We start from the raw sequence: 14,547 nt of genomic DNA, 5'->3' as shown, positions 1-14,547 counted from the left end.
AACTACTGCAGTGAACTTTCTCTAAGTCTGATTTGGGGAGTTTCAGACCCGAGCTGACCACCCGACTGTCTCATGGAGACCGAGTTGACAGTGTCTACGGTGTCTGACCAACTGCAGGGTCTTGGTGGCACTCTGTGCTTGAAGTCTAGTCTTGTTGCTCTTAGGAGTGTATGACGAGCAGCAGACCACTGTAGTTCATGTCCACAGCAAGTGGATTTACAGGGGGAAAGTGTCTCTTCCAGCCATCTAATAGTGATTCACTCCATCTGTCAGTCACAGGCCTGACTGTACTAGCCACAAACTCTGACCCGGCTCTTCTGATGCTATGAGAGACTTGGTAATCACGGTGGTAATTACCAGTGTACAGATCTCACTGTAGAATGCACATGACCTCTGCATGGGGGTGAAATAAAAACTGTATTTTTAAGCTTCGGAATTCTAAATGCTCACTGGTTAAGGCCATGTATACTCTTGCAGAGGACCCATGTCTGCTTCCCAGTAGCCATGTTTCCACAGTTTACAAACATGTTTGACTCCAGCTCTAAGGAATCTGAGGACCTCTTCTGGACTCTGTGGGTGCTGTACTCACATACATGGACACACAGAGACACACACAAGCACGCGTGTGCACAGTATTCAAAACAAACTCAATCTTTAAGATACACTCAGGTATTGACTTAAAAATGTAGATACAATTTTATTTTAAGTTTGTATTTAGAAGAGCATATTTTTTTTTTTTTTTTTTTTTTTTTTTGCTATGGGTATTTGGCAGTTGTTATCACATGTGACTGTGTGAATCGGTCATCCCCAACTGCACAGTCATTTATTCATTACAGATGGGCTTCATGAAGACATTAGGTTCCTCCAGATCCTAGCCACCATCGCCTCTCCCAGCCAAGAAGTATGGCCATGGCCAAAGTCAGCCTGTCCCTCTCCCATGCATTTTGTACATTTGTTGTGTCTCATCTCCAGGTTATTTAAATGACCATGATGCTGTCACCAAGGCAATCCAAGAAGCTCGACAGATGAAGGAGCAGCTCAGGCGGGAGCAGCAGGCGCTGGACGGGAAGGTGGCCGTAGTGAATAGCATAGGTCTCAACAACTGCCGGACAGAAAAGGTTAGTGCAGGCAGCGCTCGTCTCTCTAGGAGTGCTGTGAACACGGGTTCCTCTTCCTCCTATCACCTGTCCTTACTGTCTTCAGAATGACAGCTCCTCCTTGCCCCCACCCCCATTAGCAAGGCGCTCTGGAACCCATCCAAATCAAAGCAGTCTATCTATGGGAAGTGTCAGAACACTATAGCGTCCCCAGACCTTACTGGGGATGAGCATCGGCCCTTCGTGCTGCCAGTTTATATGAAAACAAAGTGGCATTTGAAATGATGTGTCATCGGAGGGAAAATTTTGCCTTCCAGAGATACTTGACTTGTATTTGGGGATCAGCTGGATTTGAAAACACGGAATCTTCTTTAGTCAGCCTAAGCTTGGATGATACCCTGGCTCCTAACACTGAAGTGTTAGGGGCTGCAGAATTGGAAAGTTTGACTTCATCATGACACAAAATGTGCTTTGACCTTCTGTATTCTACCCAGAGCCAGCAGAGCTTCTAAAGTAGCCATGGACACCATGGCTTCATTTTGTCTTTGCATGGAAGCTTGGTTTCACGTAGGGAAAAATGTCACTATAGCATGCTCGGAGTGGTACACTTCTTTGGTTAGTATCTGAATGAAAATGTTGGTGACTGAAATTCTATCATCCCACTGATCCTCGTGATTAGCTATTAATCAATGGTTTCCAAGTCCATATCCCTGAGGAGCACATAAGTCCCTCAGAAACTTCTCCGAATGAGCAACCTGCTCTGACCAGTAGCTCTCTAGTTTGCTATGTGTTGTACAGAATTAGGTAAAGTGCCCAGAGTACAGCACGGGGGAATTTGGGACACACCCCTTCCCAGCTGCTACCCTCCTGGGTCCTCGCACGAGTAAATACCCAGGACGGAGAAACACGTCCACTTCTGGAGGCAGCAGCATGATCCGAATGCCCTCCCCCGGGGCCTGTAGCTCTCAGGATTCGATTTTTGTAGCCCAGTGCAGTGCAGACTCTGGGACTACAAGGGGCAGCAGGAAGAAACATGATAGCAGCCCCAAGAAGGAATGAGAGCAAGCATAAAGGGAATTTATGTTCAAATATTTAAACATTCTTGAAAGGACGCTCCAGCAAGGAAACCCTTTCCTCTGCTGCTCCCCGTGTAGGAATGAGTTTAACACTTGGCCAGATGCTAACGCAAAGTGACGGGGAGCTATTCCTCGCAAGCATAGCTAAATTGCCGCTATTTGTTAAGCGCTTTGAATTCAGCTGTGGTTGTGGCAGTTGGTTGTATTCCGTGAACATCTGTAACCCTCCCCCTTGGTTCTAATCCTCCAAAGCAGAGACAACTCTACCTATCTCCCCCACACTCCCCTCCCTCGTGCTGGCTGGGAATTGTCAAGTGACAACCAACCAAATCCTTTTGGACAGGAAGCCTTCATCCCGAATTCTATATACTTGCAAAATAGGTCTTGTGGGTTGGATCCGGGAGCCCATTAAAAGCACTTTGATGGTATGGAAATCCATCTTCATGAAGTTCCCGAAGCCCCTAAGCAGCAAGCTGTTTAGCTGTGGTTACAGATCAGTCGTTCACATCGGAGGGCAATAATTGTGCTGACGGCTTGTAAGGCAACAGGAGTACATAAAATAATCCTGGGCCCTCCACCATGGCAATGGGAGTTAATCCTCTCTAACACAGATCAGCTGTTGCTCTCGTGCTCGGCTTCAGTGAGTCCACAGCCTTCTGATTAAGTAACAGCAGCGCAGATGCCTGCACTCCGGCTAGTCCAGGCTCATCCACGCCTAGAGGGCCTGGATGCCACATCTCATCCAACGTCGACACCCGTGAGCATTTTATTTGACCTCTCTGGTTAGTGCCTCCTGTTTTGAGTGGCAGGCCTTGCCATCACCTTTGCTGGGAAATACTCCTTCAGCTTTCCCTCCTCTTAGGTAGAGTTGTAACATCAAAAAAAAAAAAAAATCTTTTTTATAAAATATATTTTTGAAGTAATGACCTGCCAATTCCTGCCAGTGAGCTGAGTCACTGCCACTAACCTCAAGGTCGTTACTGATTAACTTCGAAATCTTATTATTTTTATCTCTTCAGAATTATCTTTTGAAGTTTCGAACCGGGCAACTGTGTGGATGGGTGAATGCATGTCTGAGTGGATGTGCACGAGAATACAGGGTACCCACAAGCAGAACAGTGGAGCTGGAGTTACCAGAAGTTGTGAGCCACCCGACTGGATGCTGGGGACCAGACTCTGGTCCTCTGCAGGCCTGCGTTCCTGAGCACTGAGCCTCCACTCTCTCTATGATCCATCAACATGCTTTCTATCCGTGTTGAAGGGCAGCTCTTATGGAAGTGAACCCCTTTCTGTCTAGTGAGCACTGCAGCTCGTAGGAGAACACAAGTGTACGGCAGAGCTGGGCAGCAGAGACACTGTGCACTCTGGCTTCCTGTTCCTGTCTGATAAACCCGGGTGTCAGTTCTGTGCCGATCAACCTATGTCCCTGTAGCCTACAGCAAGGTGATGATTAATGTCAAATTGGCATCTCTGAAAAAGAGACTGTTCAACATTCACACCCACTGTGTGCTTACAGACAGTCCTGAGTGTTGGGAGCTTGGTTCTGAACGATAAAATACAAACCCTCCTGGCGATTTAGGTATAATTATTAGCTGAACACCTTTTATGTGTGAGTCCCATCTATCAAAAGTGGGTACAGACCCTGGTTGCTTAGCATGTCCTATCAGTTATTTGTGGTGACTGAGGTGAATACTTGTGACTCATGAACAAATACCCTGTACCTTGATTGTCTTTCCCAAGTTCCTGCCCTTCTCTTAGGCTTTTTCATAATCATGCATCTCCATCCAAGGTCAGTTCATATGCAGGTTAGTGGTTAGCCTGAAACTTCCCATTGTACTTCCCCAAGAAAGGCACCTTATGAAGTCCTTCCACATTTTTCACGAGCATCTTCTCATGCTATCTGAGGTCCCCGAAGAATGCTATTTGCTGCCAACAGTAGCCATCCCTGGGCTAGAGAGATTGCTCGGTGGTTACCAGTGCTGGTTTCCAGCACACACACGTCAGCAAGCACTGGAACTCAAGCTCTAGAGGATCTACCCCTCTCCTGGCCTCTTAAAGGCACCTGTATATTTGTGCTCACACGCACGCGCACACACACACACACACACACACACACACACACACACACACACACACACGCGCGCGCGCGCACACGCACGCAAGTCGATGATAAATGTGAAGACAGGGGTAAGGCAGAAGGATGCTAGGGGCTGAGAACAGAGCAGAAGAGATTGAAAAAAGCAAACTATCCCCATGCTGTACCCTGACCCACAGAGATGTAGGGAGACAGCCGCAAGATCCAGATCACTGAAGTCCTGTCCTGGAGACCTGTTGCCTTGGTGTACAAACCTTACGCTTGTTGACTTTTCTACACATACGCAAAGCATGGTTGTCCCAAGTAGAAGGTCTCAGTTCTGCGTAGCTGTAATTGGCCGGTGAAAACAATTAGAGGTGTGAAGACGAGGACAAATGTTTGCCGGGTGATATGTACTGAAGCACACGATAAAAGTCATTTTTACTGGAACACATTTTAATTGAAGACTTCTAAAAGATTTTTTTTTCACTTCTTTACTTTTTCTTGGAAGTGTTTCAACATTACCCAAGAACTGTGTGTGTCAGGTTTCTTGGAAACTCTGGGACACAGTGTTATTTTTAATTGTCATCTCTGGTTAATTATAGACTGATTGTATATTCAAATAATGTTATCTTCTGCCACAGATCTCTGCTACAGATGACACTGTAGCATAAACCTCAGTGTTAAGGGCAGGAAAGGAGGCGTCTCAGGTAGGAAGAAAGAGAAGTGTTTGAAGCTGTGCCTCCTTAACCCAGACAGGGCAGACTCTTGACCACACAGGCAAGAATTTGTTAGCAGGCTCTTGGTCTGGACCTGGCAGTAACTGCCAGGCATTGTGTCTCCAACAGAAAGTTGAGCATACACCTGCAGGGAGAAGCTAACAGAAAGTCCCCCGATCCTTTCTCTCCTTCCAAATGTGGCTCTCCTGGGAAGGGTGGACCCCATGCTGTTGTGTCTGTTTGAAAACATGGTTTTCAGCAGACAAGGGTAAATGGAAGTTCAGGAGCATAAATAGTATTTAATCACTATCAACTAAGAGTGTTCCGAGGCAAAAGTTAGTCATCCTTTGTTTATCAGCTCCATGATTTGTGGGTCACAATCTCTGTGACTCTTGATGTATTTTTCCCTTTGGGTCACAATGGCTGATGCACCTACAACTAAACCATCCATGCCCATATGCTTCAGGGGATGGGGTCATTTTCTCCTTGCTAAGCTCCATTCACATGGGCCTCACTCTGCTGGCTAGCTTCCACAAATGTCTTCCTGGCTAGAAGTGGGTCATATGAATTTAAGGAAATCCCTTTAAGTTGCTCACAAATCCTTTTCTGTAATGGAATTAGAGAATATCTCCCACTCTCTCTGAGATCAAGGGACACTTTGAAATCAAAGGTGGTCTTAGCAGAATAAAAAGGAAATGTCAAATAGGTGTTGGACAGGAAAAGGCAATCATCAACCCTGGCTATAGCATGAAAGTAGCACTGGGATCCACAAATGCTCTATCAGCCCGGGGTGTTCTTCATAACCATGGCCCCTCCCTACCTGTAGTGCTCTCAAAACTAGACACCCGGGGCTTTATATCTCACCTGAGGCTCACTCACAAGAAGTTAAAACACGCCAAAACATGGGCGCAGGAAAACACTCCCGATGCTAGCTTAAGACCTCTGACTCTGTGTTCACATACGTGCTTCCCATACACGTTGAGAACTTCTGTCCTGCTTCTGTTTCATGGAAAGTAAGGAATGTAAGTGTGTAAATGTATGCATTTATTTCTTAAGATTAAGACTTTGTTTACCCAACATGCTCTACAGTCCTTGTGCTAGCAACATTGCACATGCTGGAAATTCATCTATGATTGCAAATAGCTGCCAGGAGCTAAAGAAAATCCCTTGGCAGCCTTCTATTAAGAGATGTGAATATGATGGTCAGTAATGCACTTGTTTTAACTCCCAATTCACCAGAGAGGCGGTAAGAGTCAAATTCATGAGAAGCCCTACCCAGGCCTGCACAGGGTAATTTGAAAACGGATTAATTTTTATCATGGTGGCACTCAGAATCTCTCCTCTCAGGAGCTGTACCCTCTTCTGTCCCTTTAACAGAGGACCAAACCTGAAATGACAGTGACCAATGTTGACTTAATGCAGATGTTTAATAATGAAGAGAAAAGTGGGTAGTTTGAGAGCATTAGTTACAAATGGTGGTGAGTGCATCAGATGGTACCCAGTGATAATTTTACATCCATCATCATTCTTTACTGATGCTTTGCCAGCCATTCTGATGGATGGGACGGGCGGTGTTAGCTCTTCAGAAATGGACACAGGGAATCTAGCAGAGTTATCTGACACACACTCCTTCACAGAGATAAAGGGAAAGCCTGGGAGGACTCTTGAGCCAGGGGCTTTCCTTTGAAATACCGAGCGGGAAGGAAAACATGCGTGTCTCCATTCCATAGAAGATGCTTTCAATTAATGGTCTCTAGATGGCCATTGTAAGTATTGCTTTGAGCTAAAATGAATCATAGAGGCCAATTTAGGACTGCATTTGTCAACTGTTAGAGAATAGCTTTGCAAAGGAGGGAGGTATGCCAGGTAAGCTCTTCAGATGAGCAAAGAAGGGAGAAGCTTCTGAACCTGCATCTGTAAATCAGATTTTATTAGCCGTGTGTGTGTGTGTGTGTGTGTGTGTGTGTGTGTGTGAGAGAGAGAGAGAGAGAGAGAGAGGGAGAGAGAGAGAGAGAGAGACATACACACACAGAGAGGATGAACCTGACCTTTTCAATCCTACAGTTAGAATTGGCCTAGGAACCAATTAAAATAACAGAAGTAGCACAAGTGATTAATATTTTTTTGTATGAAAGTGCATCTATATTACCTTCATCTTTACATTTGTACATAACGACGTAGTGACTCGAATTAAAAGACACAAAGTCTGAAGGTGAATATTTGGTTTTTTTTTTTTTTTGTTTTTTTGTTTGCATTTCTGATGGGAGTCTCTCTCCTCTGCAAATGTATGTGGCATGGGTAGGACCCTGCCATCTTCTGCATGCATGGCACAATCTAACCCTCAGGTTTCCTCTGCTTTTGTTTACATTTACAAACCCTTCTGATCCTCAGCTTCTTAGTCAGAGAACCCTTTTTTATGGGATAGGAGTGGGGAGGGAACTGTGAATATTATCAGCACAGAACAGCCAGTTCTCAAAAAGCCCAGGACAAAAAAAAACGAGTGGGGGTGTGAATGGGTATTATGTCATCACCCATCCATCATCCTGTATGACAGCCTTTAATAACTGCTATCGACATCCTTGACAGGCGGCTGCCAGGTAGAGGGGCTCTTAGCGTCAGGAAGCGAGCGCGGGCCAGCTATGCCAGCTACAGTGCTTTGTTCCAGACGGTTTTCTCCTGCATCTTTTCCTTTCTTTCTCCCTCTCTCTCCTCTCTGGGGGTATTGAATTGAAATACATGCCGAGTTTACAGACTGCAAAGATCAGAGCTGTTTCCTCCAGCAGTGGTAACTATGCATTAAACATTTTGATTTGTTTGAGCTTGAAGTTTGGTCCTCTTTGCCATTTGCTTCATGGAGTTTGTGTATATTTACAGCCTCTGCATTTAATGGCCACATGCCTTATTTTCACAGATGGCCAGTGGAAGACTTTTTCTTTCTCTTAGTGTAGCCTGCGCTCAGTTTTGATACATTTGTCACAGTGCCACTGCATACAGCTAGCAAGTGCCCACGCTTGGTGGGGAGCAATTATGGTGTGAGTTTTTAAGGAGCTTTTTAAAGGTTTTTTTTTTTTTCCTCCAGTAAACTTTTTATGGTTTAATTTCCAAGCCTAGAAAAGCTGTGCATGTTTTCAAACAGAGAGTCTTGTGTTCTTTACATCATTCTGGTTGGAGAGGTTAGGGGCGAAATGGCCCAATAAAATGAGACTCCCAGGGTGTGTCTCACCAGGTTTTCAGGGGGACTTCCGCCCCTGTCATCCTGGTGATTGAAACGAGCTCTTCATTTTAGGGGATGAGCAGACACCAACAACAGCATTCCTGGCGGCCTTGTATAGGGAACATTCCAGATATCGTAAGAGTACGTGAAGTAATGCACAGATGAAAGAGAATGTGTAATGAAATATGAACAGTGTCTGTTCCAAGGCGATGGAGTCATACATCTGCCTAATGTAGATTCCCCCCACGTTCTGCGTGCGTGAAGACTAGCTGTAGCTGGTGCCTTCAGAATGTCGCCTTTCACAACCTAGTCTGTCAGACGCCATCGCCCCGTCCCCATCCATCCTCTCATCCTCCTCATAGTCCTCCTGAAGCCAGTTTTACATGCAGTCGTATAAAACAAGCGCCCGCCTATGTAGTAGGTGTACTTGCTATCAGGGCCCTTTAAAGATGATCTTGGCAATATGATCTCGGACTACCGGGGAAACATTCAGACTTTAGCACTTTGTTTGCAAAAGATACCAGAAGGGCTTTACAGACACACCCCCTTCCCTCTCTTGTCCAGGAGACGTGGGGACAGTAATGGCTAGTGGTTATTGATTCATATTTTGTGCTTTCACACTTACACTGTTTCTTTAAAAGAAAAGAAAGCCTGGCAATTGAGAAGACCAGAGGAGCTCAGGTGGCGAGTCGTCAGTATTTGGGCCTCTGTCCTTTGGCACGGAGTTTACTCTTTTTCCCAACGAACCACAAAGGACTTTAGGCATGTGTACCCTCTCAGCATTGTTTCTTAAAGCTTAAACCATAAAAATCTCACGCAGCATCTCCACGGTTAGTAGACTCCCCCAACCCGTTTCTGTTTCTCCTGGCTCCTCTCTCTTGTTAGGGCTTCCTTTCTCGCTACCACCATCCTCTCTCCCAGGGAATGAGAACCATAAAACCAGTAAGAATATACCCGATCTTATTTACATTGCATTCCCAGCAGTTTTTTTTTTTTCCTGTTCATTAAAATGGGATTTTAAGTACGTATTCCAATCTTTCTTTTCCTGTCTCTTCACCTAAAACTACCATGTATAATTGAAAAGTGAACTATAACCATAGTGTGCCTGTTTTTATTTATCAGACCTAGTATTTCCGGACCAGCCCCATGACTCTGTAAAACAGTCTAATTCAATTTATCCAGCTGAAGTAAGTGCTGGCTCCTCAGGCCACATTTGTAAGAATGTTGACAGTTTCATAGCTTTTATTCTATGCAAAGGAAAAATTAAAGAGGAAAAGCCTGTGTTTCTGTACTTCAGTGACTGGACCACCCATTGTTTATAGAATAATTATCGTTGCACAGCATTCTAGTGCTATACGCGCATTTCTGTACCCCCAATACTCACCTACCACATGTCCTACATGACTATGAATTCTATCATTTTCCTTTTTGGATACCTGCATGCCTCCCATTAACCCTTCAGGTTAGATGTGGTGAGCAACACATGTGTACCTTCAGTAGTGTCAAAGAGCAGAAACTGTCTTCTTAAGACATTAGTTGCACGCTGAACGTGTACACAGACACTTGAAGTCCTGGCCTCAGGTTTTCCTGTGATGACCCCCTCTTCCTCATCACAGGCTCCAACCAAGATCATCAGTGAGCGGTGCGGTGGTGTTGAGTGACAGTGTTCCTCTGCAGATCCTTTGTGACTCATTTATTTTTGACACACTCTTCAGAGTGGCTTTTGTGCAAGTGGCACACTCGGGCTACTGTGGTGCCGCCTTCTCTCTGGCAAGGACACACTTGGGTTACCATGTTGCTTCCCTCTCTCTGGCAGTGGGCTTTTGTGTCAAAAAACAAGTTAGTTTTTTTAGACTTGGACATCCAACTGTGTTTCATGAACCGCCTACATCCATAAGAGTCCTCATAGGACAGATTTGGATAACCTTTATTTGTTTTGCTTGTAACCTATTCCTTGAATTTAAGACAACTATAATACTTAGAAATGATGTTTTTATTCGTCGTTTCCAAATATATGAAGTACCTACCTAAAGGGTTGAAGTGTATTCCTGAGTAGCTTTTGAGAAATTATGAACAGTTAAAGAAAATGTATAAATGTTTACATTTGCTCCATGAACTTTATTCATATCTGTCGCATGGAGTTCAATTAGGTCAGGACCTGAAGACAAAGGCCTCAGTCTAACTGGCCATGAGATCATGGTGCCTCCTTGGCATGTCTGACCCACAGGTAGTCACATGGCCGACACTTAGATGCCTCGGGGAGATGAAGCATCTCATCATCACATCCCTCTGTTGGGTAACACTCCATTCTGTGGTTCTGTGCTTTCACCTGATAACAGACCATTCTGGCCAGTGTTCTATTAGTCATGTGCAGCACAATTTCTACACCTCACTGAGAGCATGCCTTGGCTCTCCTAAAACACGGGGCCTTTTAAGGCATCTAAGGCAACTATCATTGTCTCTGTTCCCCCTATTAAACTTCTTCAGGATGCTTACACATTTTCAACCATGATATGCAGGATATTGACAGAGCAAGCCTCTCTTGCTCTAAATTGAAACAATCACCATCATTAATCTTAGCTTCCTCTATTCCTGTTTTTTTGTGGGGACGCATGGGGAAGGTGCCATAAAATTTGTCTTACCACATACAATCTAGCTGTGTGCTGTTACCACCCCATCTACCCTTGCTCTTAACTCAAATCCACAGCAATGGCGTCTGAAATATGCAAACAAATGTGTAGGTTTTGCTCCCAAATGTTCCTTCTTCATGAAAATCAGAATTAGTACTTTCATATAGGCTTTTGAATATTCTTCATAAACCTTTTAAATATGTATCCCCTTTTGCAATTGTTTTCATTATTAATAGGGATTTGTTGGTTGTCTCCACAAACCATTGATAAGCCGATCTTAAAGGCTAACATAGAAACTGCAAGTTTGTCTGATTTTTTTTTCCCATTGACTTTTGCCTTCATGTTGCTTTGTGAGAAAGCATATCTTCCCAGTGGGTTTCCTTTTGACCACATAACCGGGTGAAACTGGACTCCTGAGTTTAGGGGCTAATTACAGTTCAAGAAACATGTCATGAAGCCGACTACCGGATTTCAAACCAGGATTTCATAGGGGCAACAAGACTCAAGCCTGAATCTCAAATTGAATTTGTTGGGGGGGGGGTGTGTAGAAGGACAGGGTTAACTAAGGCTTGCTGTCAGTGTGACTGACACACAGGACACAGAGACGCACGTCCATACATCTCTGTCTCTCTCATTCCTCAGTGTTCTCAGAGTCCAGGACACACAAAATTACTGTTAAGTAATCTATCAGAAATAGAAGAAAAAGAAATCTTTCACAAACGTTACCACATTCTATATATCTGCTGAAGTTGGAGGAAGTTGTGTTTCTTAGTATATGTTTTGTGTATGTATATGTTTATATGTAATGTATACATAGTTTACAAGAAAGCCTTTTGTCTCATTTGTGCTATTAGTTTTTGTGGGTGGATGGTTGTTCTATAGAGCTATCAGTAAGAAAGAATGAAACAGAGTCTGAGGGGGTTGGCATCCGCACAGCTTCTTCATCTTCTATTTAAGCAGATCAACACCCCCCCCAGCTGATAAATCATGACAACATTATGAATAATCTTCTAATGTCTCTGGTGGGCTGTGAAGTTCACATAATGGGATTGGAGGGTTGAAATCTTTTTTTCTTTCCCTTTTTCTACTTCCGTATTCTCTGTGTCATTAGTATAGTAGGAGACCATAAAAAAGGGAACAAAAAACTACAGCCGGAGGGGTTTAGCTGCACCAAGTCAACATTTGACAGTCACACTCTGTTTTGTCATTACATGCATGCGCCTTTTACGAGCTTTATAGCTCTGTGAGCTTTATTTCAGAGATGTCCATTATGACAGCTGATCCACAGCCTATCTTAGTCCTTGGGTCCGTGTGCCTGGTGGGAAGCAAAGCTCATTGGCCACATGAATCCCAGATTCAGAGAGGAATAGGGGACCTGTCTTTCCATGCACTGTTTAACTTAAGAGCAGAGAACTTAAGAGAAGGCTCCACTTTCTCTCAGGTGCAGCTTGTGCTCTCTGCCTTGGACAGCACAATGGAAGAGCAACAAAGATGGCTGCTCTGTCCTTTGTGTTCACTGAGTTTTCAGTCGTACTGTGTAACTGGGTGTGATGGTAATGGAGGAAAATTTCTGGTTAATTACATGTCTGTGCCTAAGTATGAAAAGGAAAATATAAAAAATATATAAACATTAAATACATTACTATGTATATAGCAAGGAAGGAGGGGATTCAATGAATTTTAAAGTAACTCAGATCTCATTTTCATCCTATGTATTTCCTGTCTTTACCACAGCGAACTGAGGCCCATAACCATTCCTGTGATCCCTATATGTTTGGTACTGTCTTTTCCAACTAGTGTTTAGTTTTCCCAGGACGTTTTCTTTTTAACAAAAATACAAATTTCTTAAATGTTTGAAAGCCAATGAGAATCTGTCTCAAATTTTAAAATTAGGATGCTGGGACTCAAATGTCTTACATGATTTATTTAAACATATTCTCATCTTAAATATGTCCCTTCCCCTGTTAATCCCTGTTGCTTTTTGCAGTCCAATAGAAAGTGTAGGTATGTTTCAGCTTTCCTATTGGGTCCCAACATTGATGTCATATGCAAGCAATTCAGTGGTCTTTCCCACTGTGCCAGTCAGTGGATAGGCTGCAGAGACCAAGGCCATTCTACAAGTGAACATGAGGACTCTAAGGAGAGCATTGTGATTACTCACATTGACCCCTGGAGCCTCCTGGTCTACCTGGAGCCTCCTGGTCTACCTGGAGCCTCCTGGGCACATGGATTGCTTCCTTTTACTCCTTCAGTCTTTTGGGATCCAAGACTATTGTGTAGTGCCACTGTCCTAGAAATTACTATGCAAGTCCTGGGACTCGCAATACCTTTCCTCCACCTTCTAAGTTCCAGGATCGAGGCTGTGCATCTTCCTCTTCTTCAGGCTAGACACAATCATATGACCTTCCTACAGGACAAATTAAGACTAGAAAAGATTTCACTGAATCTTAACTGACTTAACCTAATACCTCCCCTTGGACTTTGCAAACCTTTGACTTATCTGAGACTGGATTATTAGCGAAACAGGACTCTATTTCCAAAAGAGATCTGGTTGCTGTCCAATTGCTCATTTTTAATAAACAGAGGTGCATATAGGCCATTTTGTTTGGCTCATACTTATATATTTAGCAAAGTTCTGTTTTGACCACATTGATAGAATTATTTTCATCTACTCTTTGATGATCCCGGCAGGAAAGAACTTTTGCCAGGATTTTTAAAGGTCCTGTATCTCTGATGTTGCTCTTTGTAACTGGATGAGGATAGGGAAGTTCTAGATCTGAGTCTGATTAATAATACAAGCTCAGGAAAACCTAAATACTACCTGGCATTTGTGGTTTAAAAAACTGCTCATAAAATTGATGTATGCAAAGTCTATAAAGAGTTATCATCGATATGATTTTATTCATCTGATCTTAATGGAAACAAGTTCATGAAGTTGGTAGAAAATTATGACCTTTGTCCATCAACACCTTGGTCTGTGTGATTTCCAACATCTTCCCACATAGCTATGTGATACCCGGTCAGTCTTTGTCTTTGTTCAAACAATAGACAGGGCCTTATTCCCACTGTGTGTGCCAGGATAGCCTCAAACTCACAGCAATTCCTCTGCCTCAGCCTCCCAAGTCCTGAAATTACCAGCCTGGTGCCACCATACCCTGCTCCCAATTGTTATGATTATTTTATCGGAGCTCATTCTACCTAGGCAAGATTTAATTCTGAGGACGATGAGAGTCACACTATTCTTATTCCCAGGCATATTTGAAAAGAGGATTCTATAAAGGAAATGCTGAAATTAAAGGGTATAATCTCAAATGGTTGAGTCTAAGAAATGATAGCATCCATGTCAGTCCCTGTAGAGCAGTGGTTCTCAACCTTCCTAGTGCTGCAACCCTTTAATACAGTTCCTCATGTTTTGGTGACCCCCCTCAAGCAATAAACTTGCTTTCATTGCTGCTTCATAACTGTAATTTTGATACTATTATGAATCAAAGTAAATATTTGTGTTTTCTGATGGTCTTAGGTGACCCCTGTGAAAGGTCCATTGGACCTCCGGAAGAGTAAGGACACACAGGTTGAGAGCCACTGCTTCAGAGGCTAGATGGAGAGGATGAAGGAGATTGAAAGGAAGACACATGTTTATAACATTTGACTGATTCTTTCTCCTAATATCCCTGGATAGATTGGCTCTAACTGCTTTAATAGTGAAGGCTAATTTTAAATCCAACACATTCTTTCGT

At 43.6% G+C, this 14,547-nt stretch overlaps 1 protein-coding gene across 6 annotated transcripts in view; it reads left to right on the top strand.

The window, feature by feature from the left end:
* Sox5 (SRY-box transcription factor 5) overlaps window positions 1-14,547 on the top strand; it is a 358,999-nt gene that overhangs the window by 332,303 nt on the left and 12,149 nt on the right. For all 6 annotated transcript variants that reach the window (XM_051173350.1, XM_051173348.1, XM_051173347.1 and 3 more), the window contains one exon: window positions 973-1,118. In XM_051173350.1, the coding sequence (XP_051029307.1) occupies window positions 973-1,118 (146 nt within the window). The remainder of the gene's footprint in view (window positions 1-972; window positions 1,119-14,547) is intronic.

This window comes from Phodopus roborovskii, unplaced genomic scaffold, assembly GCF_943737965.1.
Source record: "Phodopus roborovskii unplaced genomic scaffold, PHOROB, whole genome shotgun sequence".
In the NCBI taxonomy this organism is placed as follows: domain Eukaryota; kingdom Metazoa; phylum Chordata; class Mammalia; order Rodentia; family Cricetidae; genus Phodopus; species Phodopus roborovskii.
Note: the sequence above shows the minus strand (reverse complement) of the source record. Positions and strands in the feature narration are given on the sequence as shown.